The following is a 15,326-nucleotide window of genomic DNA, read 5'->3' on the forward strand; positions in this document are numbered from 1 at the left end:
ATGGTGCTTTATTATATTTAGAGGTGTTGAGAATTTTAACTTTGTTTATAGGTGCAGAAATGTTTTAAAAGTGAGAAGCTGAAGACATCTGAGCGGAAAACTGCAGAAATGGGTAGTGGCCGGGAGAAATCCATCATAGAGGTCTGGACTGGAGGGCGAGGAAAAGAACTAGAATCTGAGACGTCATCAGTGTGTCACTTAATGTAAATGTTTATTCTGCCTCTAATCAGTACTGTAGTCACTGTATAATATGCAGCGAGATGATGGGTGGTATAATTTTTTTTCTGTGAAACAGCATCTCCCAGCATATCCTTACTTTTGTTCGGGCCATACCGGGAGCTGTAATTTTACGCCGTACAAACCTAAATGGCAGGGGTTTCACTAAATTTAGCTGAGCTTTGCTCTGGTGCTGTATATATGTATGAGCTTTGTTCTGGTGCTGTATATATGTACTGAGCTTTGTTTTGGTGCTGTATATATGTACTGAGCTTGATTCTGCAGATGTATATATGTACTGAGCTTGGTTCTGGTGCTGTTGGTGCTGTATTTATGTACTGAGCTTTGTTCTGGGGATGTATATATGTACCGAGCTTGGTTCTGGTGCTGTATTTATATACTGAGCTTGGTTCTGGGGCTGTATTTATGTACTGATCTTGCTTCTGGTATTTTATAGATGTACTGAGCTTGGTTCTAGTGCTGTATTTACATACCGTGGTTAGTTCTGATACTGTATATATGTATGAGCTTGGTTCTAGTGCTGTGTATATGTACTGAGCTAAGTTCTGGTACTGTATATATGTACTGAGCTTGGTTCTGGTGCTGTATATATGTCAGAGCTTGGTTCTAGTGCTGTATTCATGTACTGAGCTGGGTTGTGGTACTGTATATATGTATGAGCTTGATTCTGGAGCTGTAATTATAAAGGATATATTTCTAATAACAAAATTGCAGGGCAGATAAAATTGTTCTCAATTCATTGTATATTTAATGAGAACCGGTCTGGTAGTTTTAAACATTTGAACCTCCACCATACGGTAATACATGACCTGACAATATTTCCAAATGTATGTTTTTTTCAGATGCAGCAAAATCTTTAAAATCAACTTTTAAAAATGGTGCACACTATATGCTAATTACTCATTAAAGGGTCATGGGGCAGTGCCGGTATCCTGAAGACAGAGGCGTAGCTAAAGGCTCATGGGCCCGGGTACAAGAATTCAGCTTGGGCCCCCCTACCACTCCCCAACACCACCATCATCAGACCCCTGCGTGCGCGTATGCCCAGACGCCTTGCCCAACAGCCCCCATAGTATAATGCCCCCACACAGTATAATGCTCCCATAGCTGCCCCCACACAGTATAATGCCCCATAACATATAATGCCCCCCCATAACAGCCCCATACCGTATAATGCTCCCCATACAGTATAATGCCCCCATATGTGCATAATAGAAAAATAGCATAATTACTTACCTATCCCCGTTCCCACGTCGGGTGTAGGATCCTTCGCCTCCTCCGGTGTGTACTATGAGTGACTCGGCACAGACAGGTGCGATGATGTCGCTACATCCTGCCAGCCTGTGTCGAGCCGCTCAGGGCACAGGGAATGCTGGATCAAGGAGATGTCAGCTCCTTGCTCCAGGATTGAGTGGAACCGGGACCTCGGTGAGTGACACGCGACCCCCCGGAGGTCTTCACACGAATACCCAGGGGGACGCGACCCACAGTGTAGGGATGTCACGATACCAAAATTTGGACTTCGATACCGATACTTCGTTTACTTTGTGAACAGTAATAAAAAAAAAAAGTTATTTCGTTTTCTAATGTGAGACGCGAGGTGTGATGCTGAATTTTGAATGTGCCTCACATTAATAGTAATTAACCCCATCATGTTTCTCAGTCATAATGGGTTAATGTGTGAGGTACATGATGGGGTTAATTACTATTAGGCCGGGTTTACACGAGTGTGTGCGTTTTGCGCATGCAAAAAACGCAGCGTTTTGCGTGCGCAAAAGGCACTTAACAGCTCTGTGTGTCATCAGCGTATGATGCGTGGCTGCGTAATTTTCGCGCAGCTGCCATCATAATGACACTCCGTCTGGATGTTTGTAAACAGAAAAGCACGTGGTGCTTTTCTGTTTTCATTCATCCTTTACAGTGCTGTTGCGCGAATCACGCGCGTCGCACGGAAGTGCTTCCGTGTGACATGCATGGTTTTCACGCACCCATTGCCTTCAATAGGTGCGTGATGCGCGAACAGCGCACAAATATAGGACATGTCGTGCGTGAAAATCATGCACCTGTCTGCACGGCCCCATAGACTAATATAGATCCCTGCTCGTGTAAATGAGCCCTGAATGTGAGGAACATGGAGGTTAAATTCATCATCGCACTTCGTGCCCCACAATAAGTTATAGAAAGCAGTTTTTATTTTATTTTTTTTACAGCGTACACATCATAAATGATGCAAAAAAATGTTGTGCAGGTTATTACGGCAGCGCCAATACTGATTATGTGTATGTTTTATGTATTGAGACTTATTTTAATGTTTATTGTAAAAAATGTGAATGTGTATTTTTTTAATTTAACATTACTTTGTTTTTACTTTATTTTTAAACTTTAATGTACTGGCATATATCCGATATATGTCAGTACATTAGCCTGTGTACTGATAGTACACAGACAGTTGTTAGGACATACCTAAGTATGCCCTAACAGGAAATATGGTAAGACAGCCCTGGGGTCCTTCAATGGACCCTGGGCTATCTGCCCATATATGGTATGGCCCTCGATCGCGTCACAGGAATTCTCTGTGACGCGATCCAAGGGGAATCCCCCCTTCTCATTTTCCCCTGAATGCTGGACTCCGCTTTGATCGCAGCATTCACGGGAATAGCGGCGGAGATGAGAGGTTTCTCTGATATCCGCCGTTATAGAGCCGGGCTGCGGCTGTGTAATACAGCCATTGCCCCGCTCCTGACAGGAAGTGCGCGCGCGGTCAGCATGAGGTGATGCGGCCGGCGCTGCACTAATGAGCGGCGGTTCACTGAAGACAGAACAGGGGGGTGTTTTGTAGCACGCCCGCCATGTTCTGTCTTCAGTGCCGCAGATCATTAGTGCAGCGCCGGCCGCATCGCATCATCCTGAAGGCGCGCACATGTCAGGACTCAGGAGCGGGGCAGTGACTGTATTACACAGCTGCAGCCCCGCTCTCATACACTCATGTGTACTATACTGTATTGTGCAGTTTGCGGTGGAGAGAGGAGGGGGGTCTGTGATTTAACGCCCCCCCCCCCTCCATCACAAACAGCACAATACATTGCAAGACATTACAAGTTACAACACAAGACATTACATCACAATACATTACATTCCAGACTGCAGCTCCGCACCGACTCTTCCATTCCACTGTCTGGAAGCCGTGTCACGTGACAACACGGTCACAATGTACACTAAGTGTACCATGTGACGGTAACCAGGAAGTGCCGGCTTCACGGCACAGAAGATTTCTTTAGGAAGCATACTGTATGGCAACGGGGGCCTGTGGGCCTCCCAGGCTTAGGGGCCCGGTCGCAACTGCGACCGCTGCGACCCCTATAGCTACGCCACTGCCTGAAGAGTCACATAGTCCTGCCACCAAACCCACCTTTCCATGTTTGATTGACATCCCCCTGGCTGATACAACTTTCTCGGATGCGCCATTGCCTTGTACTACTTGGCGGTCTGTGTGGCACTATATACAAGGGGGGGGGCTGTGTGGCACTATACACAAGGGGGGCTGTGTGGCACTATATGCACGGGGGAGCTGTGTGGCACTATACACAAGGGGGAGCTGTGAGGCACTATATACATGGGGGACCTGTGTGGCATTATATACAAGGGGCTGTGTGGCACTACTAAGGGGGGCTGTGTGGCATTATCTACTAGGGGGCTGTATGGCACTATTTACAAGGGGAGGGCTGTGGCTCTATCTAGAGGGAGCTGTGTGTGGCGCAATCTACAGGGGTCTGTGTGTGGCACTGTCTACAGGGGGCTGTATGGCACAATCTACAGGGGGCACTATCTATAAGGGGGGCTGGGTGTGGCAGCTAGGGGGCCCCCAGTCAAGAGTTTGCTATGGGGCCCAGTCTTTTCTAGATACGTCCCTGGGTAAGGGTCCAATTAGGGCTGGGCATCCTCTCTCCAAGAGTTCCCTAGTGGCTGGGTGGGCTTTCCTACAAAAACCTTTAACATGGATTTTAGCACTTACAGTAAGCATAACTGTAGCTTGAATTTACAGCAAATCTGGAAACTTTGGGACTGGAACAGTATCTGGGGATAACTTTTGGGCTTTCTAATATTAGGGTGACCACTTTCTATATAGGGCGACTCTTACATGCTGAGTTCTGCAGCGCAGGAATGTAGGGTAGAGATGACTCATGCAGAAAGATGGAGGCGTAGCAATAAACGTGGTAAACACACCTCAATGGTTTGCTAAAAGAAAAATCACTTGAAGCGCAAACATTCCAATAATTACATGTATGTATACCTTATGTAATACAGAGGAAATAAATGAATGCAGTCAAGAATTTTAGCATTGTGTTTCGTATGAGATAGAAACTAACAATCCTGTTTTTATTTACGCTACTGTCCCATCAAGTCTACTAATTATTTTATTAATCACATTTCACAAAAACTGCTCAGTCCATATACAAAACATTCACTGAAAAAAGAAAGAATTTTTAATAGAGAATAAGATTATAAATAAATAAAACACTTCGTTTATTATAACTGATCAGGTCTACTCTTCTAAGGGCTACTTGACAAATAGCTAAAAATGTCTATTATGTGTGGAAGTAAACCGAGAAAGAAAAGGTCAGAATTCTACAGGCTTGTACCAGGCAGCTAGATAAGTACTTCTTGTCGATACACTCCTCGCTACCAGAGAGAATAGAGCGGATCATTTATGACAAGAGTCTTCACTGCTAACAAAAATAACTATAATATGTTTATATGGATGTTAAATGTCAAGCAATAGAGCTTTAGTGTTTAAAAACAAAAAACAATACAGGACATACTGAGAAGAATATTTCCTATATATTTTTTGTATTTTATTGTTGTAGAAATATGGCAGCCAGACCAGGGGCTGTGCAGCATGTGAAGCTGCCAAGGGGCCCTGAAGGAGAGAAAGCCCTTTACTGCTGGGTTCCCTTACTTATCTATCCTGTGAAGCCCCTGTTAATATCAATGACTTCTGCAGTAGTAGTGCATTATGAACCTGTAAACTCCCAGCTGACACTTCCTATTGGGTAGCAACATGTGACAGAAAGCAGCAAAAAATTTTATTGTCACAGTGCTTGGAGATCGTCATGGGCAGGGAGCGTTCAGCAGCTTAATGCTTTGCTAAGATGAAAGGAAACCATCCAAAGGCCAGGCCCAAAGTAGCATGCTCTATACACTAAGGTCTCATGCACACGGCCGTGCCCATAATCACTGCCCGCAGACAGCCACCCGCATTATCGTCCCATGTACAGTTCGCAAAAAGCAAAAGATAGGACATGTCCTATCTTTTGCGGCAGCTTTCTACGGCCCGGACACCTTTCCGTAAATAAACGGGAAGGTTGCCGTGGACAATAGAAGTGAATGGGTCCGCAATTGCGGACCATAATTACGGTCGCAAATACGGTTGATTTTTACAGTCGTGTGCATGGGGCCTAAATGGCCGTTGTCTTATGTGCACTTGCTGCGACCACCCTTTGCCCTTAAGACACCATTAATTCTTCTTGATACACTTGAACAAAGTCATGGATTTTGTAGGATTATAATCAGGTGTATGATTAACCAAATATACCAAAAAGGTAATAATTATCATCATTATCATATGCAGGTTCAAACACAATCATTAAATGTAACAGCTGTGTAGGAGGCTTTAAACTGGGTGAGGAACAGCCAAGCTCTGCTACAAAGGTGAGGTTGTGGAAGACAGTTTCATGTCAAAGGTCCACCATGGCAAGTCTGCGCACAGCAACAAGACACAAGGTAGAAGCAAAATGGAAAAGATCTGGAACCAGCGCTTTATAATAAAAAGGAGAAGTCTTCCAACTTTATTTAAGTTCTTTAAAAAAATTCCAGCTGCAAATGGGGTTTGTCGCAAAACAGTTAGCCTATGCGTTTCAGACTTATTCCACGTCCTTACTCATGGCCTGTTTGGCCATGAGTAAGGCCGTGGAATACGTCTGAAACACGTAGAATCCCTGTGACGCGATCACGGGACATACTATATATGGGCAGAAAGCCCAGGGTTCATTGAAGGACCCCAGGGCTGTCTGACCATATTTCCTGCTGTTAGGGCATACTTAGGTATGTCCTAACAACTGCCTGTGTACGATCAGTACACAGGCTAATGTACTGGCATATAGATATATGCCAGTACATTAAAGTTTAAAAATAAAAAAAAGTAAAAAAAAAATAATTAAAGTAATGTTAAATAAAACAATTAAAAAAAAAATACACACTTTTTTTTTTACAATAAACATTAAAATAAAAGTCTTAATACATAAAATATACAGACATTCTGTATCGTCGCGACCGTAATAACCTGCACAAATTTATAGCGTCATTTATGATGTGTACACTGTAAAAAAAACAAAACTGCTTTCTTACACTTATAAATGTGGGGCACGAGGTGTTATGAATTTAATACCTCCATGTGCCTCACATTAATAGTAATTAACCCCACCATGTACCGTACACATTAACCCAATGTTGTCTATTATGAGAAACATGATGGTGTTAATTACTATTAGGCCTGATTTACACGAGCGTGTGCGTTTTGCGCGCGCAAAAGGCACTTGACAGCTCCGTGTGTCATCCGTGTATGATGCGCGGCTGCGTGATTTTCGCGCAGCCGCCATCATAGAGATGATGCTAGTCGACGCCCGTCACTGTCCAAGGTGCTGAAAGAGCTAACTGATCGGCAGTAACTCTTTCAGCACCCTCGACAGTGAGTTACGATCACAATATACACCAACCTGTGAATCAAAAAAAGACTTTCATACTTACCATGAACTTCCTGCTTCCTCCAGTCCGGTCTCCCGGCCGTTGCCTTGGTGACGCGTCCCTCTCTTGTCATCCGGCCCCACCTCCCAGGATGACGCGGCAGTCCATGAGACCGCTGCAGCCTGTGCTTGGCCTGTGATTGGCTGCAGCTGTCACTTGGACTGAATTGTCATCCCGGGAGGTCGGACTGGAGGAAGAAGCCGGGAGTTATCGGTAAGTCAGAACCTCTTGTTTTTTTTACACGTATATGTATATTGTGATCGGAAGTCACTGTCCATGGTGCTGAACCAGTTTAACTCTTTCAGCACCGTGGACAGTGACTGTCTCCTGCCGTCGCGTACCTGAACATTTTTTGCCAGGTTCGGTCAAAACGAGTTCGGCCGAACCCGGTGAAGTTCGGTGCGCTCATCTCTAATTTGACACTCCGTTTGGATGTTTGTAAACAGAAAAGCACGTGGTGCTTTTATGTTTACATTCATCCTTTTGACAGCTCTTGCGCGAATCACGCAGTTCGCACGGAAGTGCTTCCGTGCGGCATGCGTGGTTTTCACGCACCCATTGACTTCAATGGGTGCGTGATGCGCGAAAAACGCACGATTATAGAACATGTCGTGAGCTTTACGCAACGCACTCGCGCTGCGCAAAATTCACGCATCGTCTACACTGCCCCATAGACTAATATAGGTGCGTACGACACGCGTGAAAAGCACGCGCGTATATGAGGCCTTAATGTGAGGCACATGGAGGTTGAAAATTAATCACACCACACGCCTCACATCAAGGAAGAACTTATTTTTTTTTTTTTACTGTTGGCAAGGTATTGTTTTGGTATCGAGAATTGCAATACTACACAAAGTATCGGTATCGAAGTCCAAATTCTGGTATCGTGACAACCCTATTAAGAACTATCTTCAGCGTAAAGCACAAGATGCCCTGGAAGTGATGATATGGCCCCCACAGAGCCGTGATCTCAAAATCAATGAGTCTGTCTGGGATTACATGAAGAGACAGAAGGATTTGAGAAAGCCTACATCCACAGAAGTTCCCCAACATGTTCAGAACAACCTCCCTGCCGAGTTCCTTCAAAAACTGTGTGCAAGTGTACCTAGAAGAATTGACACTGTTTTGAAGGCAAAGGGTGGTCACACCAGGTATTGATATTGCTCTTCTGTTAAATCGCTTTGTATTTTTAAATTGATAAAAAACAAACTATTAACACTTCTATTTTTGAAAGCATTCTTAACAACTGCCTAAAACTTTTGCACAGTACTGTCGCCAATTTCTGAAGAGCACTGTGTATAAACGTCACTAACGTTCTGCTGACTCACTCACTACAGAATTCCAAACCTCCTCTAGCATTAAAATCGACACAAAAACTGTGCGCCTGGAGCTTCATGGAATGGGTTTCCACAGCCGAGCAGCTGCAGTCCAGCCTTACATCACCAAGTACAATGCCAAGCATCAGATGGAGTGGTGTAAAGCACACCACCACCGGACTCTGAAGCAGCAGAAAAAGTTCTGTGGAGTGACGAATCAACCTTCTCTATCTGGCATTTCGATGGATGAGTCTGGGATTGGTGAATTCCAAAAGAACATTATCTGCCTGACTGCATTGTGCCAACTGCAAAATTTGGTGGAGGTGGGATAATGCTATGGGGTTGTTTTTCCAGAGGTTGGTCTAGGCCCCGTAGTTCTAGTGAAGAGAAATCTTAATGAATCAGCATACCAAGACATTTTGGACAATTGTATGCATCCAACCTTGTGTGAACAGATTTTGGAAGGCCCTTTACCGTTCCAGCATGACTGTGCTCCAGTGCACAAAGCAAGGTCCATAGAGGCATGGTTGGGTGGGTTTGGTGTGAAGGAACTTGACTGGCCCACATAGATCCCTGACCTCAACTCCATCAAACACCTCATCCAACATCAGTGTCTGACCTTGCAAATAGTTCTTTTAGATGAATGGGCAAAGCTGTTTTAGCTGCAAACGGGGGACCAACTCTATATTATTGCCTATGAATTTAGAAGGGAATGTCATAAAAGCTCCTATAGGTGTTATGTGTAGGTGTCCCTAAACTTTTGTCCATATAGTGTATTATGTTGTGGTAAGTGAGTAAATCCTTGCAAACCACCATATTATTACATCATATAAATATTACATTACATAGTGATGGTGTGGACGATGTGCACCCCCCAGCACCCGCTGCAAAGGGGGAAATCAAAGAAAACCAATCTAATCCTGACAGTTTAAAGGCTATGTAAACCTTTGAAAGTGTTTTTATATATATATATATATATATATATATATATATATACATATATATATATATATAAATATATATATATATATATATATATATATATATATACATACATATGTCAGTCAGTGTGTTTAGTGCAACTTTCAAATTAGATTTTATAAAAAAAATATTTTCACTTTTTGCGATACATCTGCTCTGTATCTTGTATACAGAGCAGCTGTATCGTTCGCTAAATCCTGTACCATTAGATTTACAATCTAGCTACAAATCTGGCTACATAAGAATGGCTTGCGCATGGAAAAAGAGAAATCAACACATCTGCCTATTAAATACTTACATTACAGGCTTGTCAAGTCGACTTCCCTGTGATCCAACTATTTCACCCAAAGTACAAAACATCTGACCAAGAAAATCCTGTAGAAAAAAAAGAAAAGGTTGTATCACTAGAGGCAGAAGGAATTTTACCCATTTCGGCAACTGGCCACAGAATTTGGCATATTTACGAATACAAATTTTCTATGGTGCAGCTGCTGGGGTGCAACAGGTTTATTTGTCCTACAACAAGGTCTTACTCAGCTTTTGACTGGAAAAACTGCACTATTGCAGTTTGTTTTTTTTTAAAAAGTTGCACTGCATGTGGCTCTAAAGCCATACATCCTTTTTACTGACAAGTTTAGAGCTTAGTAAATATTGAATATTACTGCCTTAATGAACGATTAAAATTGATATTTATTGTAGTCATCAACATTAAAAATGGGCTGAGTAGCCAAAAAGAACTGTATAGGGCGAAAGCAGGTGAACCAGTAGGGAAACGCTGGTGGATACTTCAGTTGTCCGTATATATCTAACCTTGCGTATAAAATAGAGGTCCCTTTACAATATGATATAAACCTGGTAATGCCTGCCACTAAAGCTGTGTCCCTATAGCTGTGTCCCAACGCATTTCAGCGCCCTCAGTTGGTAGGGTGTGTCATCAGGAGTCACAATATTTGTTATTTGAATTAAAAACACAGATAGGCCGGTTAGCACATGTTGCGTGCTATTAACATTTACCCGGCTCGTGCACGACACTAGTCAGCTGGTCGAACACGAGCCGAGTGAACGCCGACGTGATATAGTCCTAGACCCCTCCCACCGTCTGGAGGCACGGCGCCCAGCTGACCAATCCCAAGCAGGCTCACGTGTGTAACGTCACCCGCACGAGACGAGCCAACGAAGGCGCAGTGAAGCCGACGATGGGAGGAGAATAACGAGCGTCCCTAGAAACCAGGGATACAAAGCGGCCATGTAAAAACCTGGCGATGATTATCTGGCAATGGAGGGCTTAATAAACAAGGAAGCATTAGTTCAATGTATAGGAGCCGTGGAATATGTTAGTATGTATGGTCCGATTGATATGACCATGATAAAATAGCATATATCACATAGTGTGATATACATCTGGAATAAGCGATGATTCATAAAAAAAGGAACAGGTCATGAAAAAGGGGTACAGTAGATTGAACGATCCCCTAATATACATTTTGTAATTTAAGTGAACGTACATCAAGCAATATCAGCACAACGCTTTATGTGCAGTTTTAATCCTTTAGTAAATATTGAATTCAACCTGAACACCCATTCTTTTCAACTCATTGATAAATATGCTTCATTGTTTTAAATGGGGCACTGCAGTAGCCTTGCTTCTTAAATTGTACATGTAACTGATAGACGACAGGGCTCTGTCTGCTGCTGTAGCTTTTCTGTCTCCTTGGCATACCTAGCAGGGAGACTCACCGTGCTGCTCCTCTTGTAACCTATAGGAGCATTGAGGCACAAATTTGCTCATGGCTACAGATGCCTAGGAGACAGAGTATATGGCTTTGTCTGCTGCTGGAGCTTTTCTACAAGTTACAGGAGTATGCAGCACGTGCTGCGCTGCTGCAGCTCAGAAAGAATTTGGTAATCTACTACATGGTAAACGTAAAGTGCATCTCTCAGTGTTAACACACTACTTTATCTGAGCCGCATAGGATGGGGGGGTGCTTAGCTTGGGGACATATAGTTTTCTATGATCTGAGTCCATATTTTCATGTAAAAAGCTGTTGAAGTGCTGCCAGGAGAAATTCTGTAAGTCCTGATCAGCCCCACCCAGACTGAGTAACCAACAGAGAGTGAAATCATAAAAAACTATATATCCCGGACTTCAGCATCTCCCACCCTATCCTATTTTACTTACGGAAAGAGTGGCATAGGAGACCTGACTACTCTAAAGCTTATAGTGAGTATTGCAGAATGTGTTATTAATTTAAAACTCTAGGTACACTTTAAGTGACAGAGCAGAATAAGCACTTATAACAATCCAATTTTATATTGATCTATAATTGTTGCTGTAGTGTTTTTTTTTTCATCATTAGCTTCTACTATGATTAGCAGCCACAATCCTGTAGAGCATCATTGGTAAATTTGTTGCAATTTGTAGCACTTATATTATTGTGGCGCTTCATCTTAGAAAGTGAAATAATTTAGACAAGAAATCAGCCCTGTGCAATATGTTAGGCTGTGTTCACATGAGTGTTCGCTTTCCGTTGATGGGTTCCGTCTGAGCTTTCCATCGGAGGAACCCATCAATGGAAAGGCAAACGGAAACCATAGCTTCCGTTTGCATTACATTGATTTCAATGGTAATGCTTCCGTTGTGAATGGTTTCCATTTGTCTGCGTTCCGTATGGTTTCCGTTTTGTTGACGGAATCAATAGCACAGTCGACTAAAGCATTATCATTGAAATCAATGGTAATGCAAATGGAAGCTATGGTTTCCGTTTGCCTTTCCGTTGATGGGTTCCTCTGACGGAAAGCTCCAACAGAACCCATCAACGGAAAGCGAACGCTGATGTGAACAGGCTCTTACATGTACTAACATTATAGCAAGGTTGCACAAATGTATACCCATACAGATAAACAATTATATCTGGCATGATTAGTGGTCATGTAATGCTTGCATCATTCAGGTGGGAAATGTGGTAACCTTGTTTTTATTTAAAGAGGCTCTGTCACCACATTATAAGTGCCCTATCTCCTACATAAGAAGATCGGCGCTATAATGTACACTACCGTTCAAAAGTTTAGGGTCACTTAGAAATTTCCTTATTTTTGAAAGAAAACCACAGTTTTTTCAATGAAGATAACATTAAATTAATCAGAAATACACTCTATACATTGTTAATGTGGTAAATGACTATTCTAGCTGCAAACATCTGGTTTTTAATGCAATATCTACATAGGTGTATAGAGGCCCTTTTCCAGCAACCATCACTCCAATGTTCTAATGGTACATTTGTTTTGCTAACTGTGTTAAAAGGCTAATGGATGATTAGAAAACACTTGAAAACCCTTGTACAATTATGTTGGCACCGCTGTAAACAGTTTTGCTGTTTAGAGGAGCTATAAAACTGACCTTCCTTTGAGCTAGTTGAGAATCTGGAGCATTACATTTGTGGGTTCGATTAAACTCTCAAAATGGCTAGAAAAAGAGAGCTTTCATGTGAAACTCGACAGTCTATTCTTGTTCTTAGAAATGAAGGCTATTCCATGCGAGAAATTGCCAAGAAACTGAAGATTTCCTACAACAGTGTGTACTACTCCCTTCAGAGGACAGCACAAACAGGCTCTAACCAGAGTAGAAAGAGAAGTGGGAGGCCCCACTGCACAACTGAGCAACAAGACAAGTACATTAGAGTCTCTAGTTTGAGAAATAGACGGCTCACAGGTCCTCAACTGGCAGCTTCATTAAATAGTACCCGCAAAACGCCAGTGTCAACATCTACAGTGAAGAGGCGACTCCGGGATGCTGGCCTTCAGGGCAGAGTGGCAAAGAAAAAGCCATATCTGAGACTGGCTAATAAAAGGAAAAGATTAATATGGTCAAAAGCACACAGACATTGGACAGAGGAAGTTTGGAAAAAAGTGTTATGGACGGACGAATCAAAGTTTGAGGTGTTTGGATCACACAGAAGAAAATTTGTGAGACGCAGAACAACTGAAAAGATGCTGGAAGAGTTCCTGACGCCATCTGTCAAGCATGGTGGAGGTAATGTGATGGTCTGGGGTTGCTTTGGTGCTGATAAAGTGGGAGATTTGTACAAGGTAAAAGGGATTTTGAATAAGGAAGGCTATCACTCCATTTTGCAACGCCATACCATACCCTGTGGACAGCGCTTGATTGGAGCCAATTTCATCCTACAACAGGACAATGACCCAAAGCACACCTCCAAATTATGCAAGAACTATTTAGGGAAGAAGCAGGCAGCTGGTATTCTATCTATAATGGAGTGGCCAGCGCAGTCACCAGATCTCAACCCCATAAAGCTCTTGTGGGAGAAGCTTGACCGTATGGTACGCAAGAAGTGCCCATCAAGTCAATCCAACTTGTGGGAGGGGCTTCTGGAAGCATGGGGTGAAATTTCTCCCGATTACCTCAGCAAATTAACAGCTAGAATGCCAAAGGTCTGCAATGCTGTAATTGCTGCAAATGGAGCATTCTTTGACGAAAGCAAAGTTTGAAGGAGAAAATTATTATTTCAAATAAAAATCATTATTTCTAACCTTGTCAATGTCTTTACTATATTTTCTAGTCATTTTGCAACTCATTTGATAAATATAAGTGTGAGTTTTCATAGAAAACACAAAATTGTCTGGGTGACCCCAAACTTTTGAACGGTAGTGTAGGTGACAGTAATGTTTTTATTTAATAAAACGATCTGTTTACACCACATTATTAGCAATTTTAGATTTATGCTAATGAGTTGCTTAATGCCCAACTGGGCGTATTTTTACTTTAGACCAAGTGGGCGTTGTACAAAGGAGTGTATGACGCTGACCAATCAGCGTCCTGCACTCCTCTCCATTCATTTACTCAGCGCATAGGGATCCTGCTAGATCCTTATGTGCTGTCTTAGGCCTGATTTACACGAGCGTGTGCGTTTTGCGCGCGCAAAAAACGCTGTGTTTTGGCCGCGTTTGTACTGCGTATGCACTTGGTTGGTAAAAAACGCAGAGGGGATTAGTGGGACGGCCGCCTACAAATAGGCCAGCTGGCCCAACCCCTGCTTGCTGGTAGAAATCTGTTTGGAACCTTATTTCCGCCTCTGCAGAAACCACAGTGTTTGTTTTTCCCTTCACGTTGGAATCGCTTTGACACCCAACTATTACGGCTTCGCCAGCGCTGGCGCGTGTGCTTCTTCTCTGGATGATCTCACGTCGGTTTGGCGAGCGCCGACACATGCTGCAGCACCACACGCCTGGAAGAAATCGCATTTGGGTTCATCCACTTGTGGCCCAACGTACAATAAAAGGCCATTTCCATACCCTGTATGAGGACTTACGCCGGCATCCCGACAAATTTCGAGCCTTCTGCCGCATGTCTGTGGCCACATTTGACCTTCTGCTTGAGCAAACTCGCTCTGGTCTCACCTACCAGAATACCAACATGAGACGCTGCATTTCGGCCGAGGAACGTCTGCTTGTGACCTTGAGGTATGTGTGAAGCTGCTATAACTTAGTCCATGCCGCTGCCTGTTTCACCAGCCCCCCACTAACATGTGTTCTGCCTTTCTTTTTCTTTCTCGTTCTTTTCTAGATTTCTGGCCACAGGCAATAGTTATCATTCGTTGCATTTTGAATTTCTTTTGGGAGTCACCACCATTTCCTTAATTGTCATATCCACCTGTGTCGTGTTGTGGCAGAGGTTAAAGTGCACGGTCATGCCTCAGCCCACGACAGAACAGTGGCTAAGTATTTCAGAGGGATTTCTTAGAGCTACTGAATTTCCAAATTGCATTGGTGCCCTTGACGGCAAACACATTCGTGTGAGAAAGCCCCCACGCAGTGGCTCGCAATACTATAACTACAAGCAGTATTTTTCTATGGTATTGTTAGCCTTGGCGGACACTAATTATTGTTTCACTATTGTTGACATATTCCGTACATCAAGAATGGGGAAGCGAGTCGTGAATAGGCGACTGGTGGTGCCGGAACCCTCCATCCTCCCGG

The 15,326-nt window shown here is 43.2% G+C and overlaps 1 protein-coding gene across 1 annotated transcript in view; it reads right to left on the reverse strand.

Moving 5' to 3' along the window:
- The window catches only part of CPNE8 (copine 8), a 424,222-nt gene that overhangs the window by 181,882 nt on the left and 227,014 nt on the right, over positions 1–15,326 (reverse strand). Inside the window, exon 6 of the mRNA XM_075857239.1 lies at positions 9,634–9,710. Within this exon, the coding sequence (XP_075713354.1) occupies positions 9,634–9,710 (77 nt within the window). The remainder of the gene's footprint in view (positions 1–9,633; positions 9,711–15,326) is intronic.

This window comes from Rhinoderma darwinii, chromosome 3 (genome assembly GCF_050947455.1).
Source record: "Rhinoderma darwinii isolate aRhiDar2 chromosome 3, aRhiDar2.hap1, whole genome shotgun sequence".
NCBI classification, from domain to species: domain Eukaryota; kingdom Metazoa; phylum Chordata; class Amphibia; order Anura; family Rhinodermatidae; genus Rhinoderma; species Rhinoderma darwinii.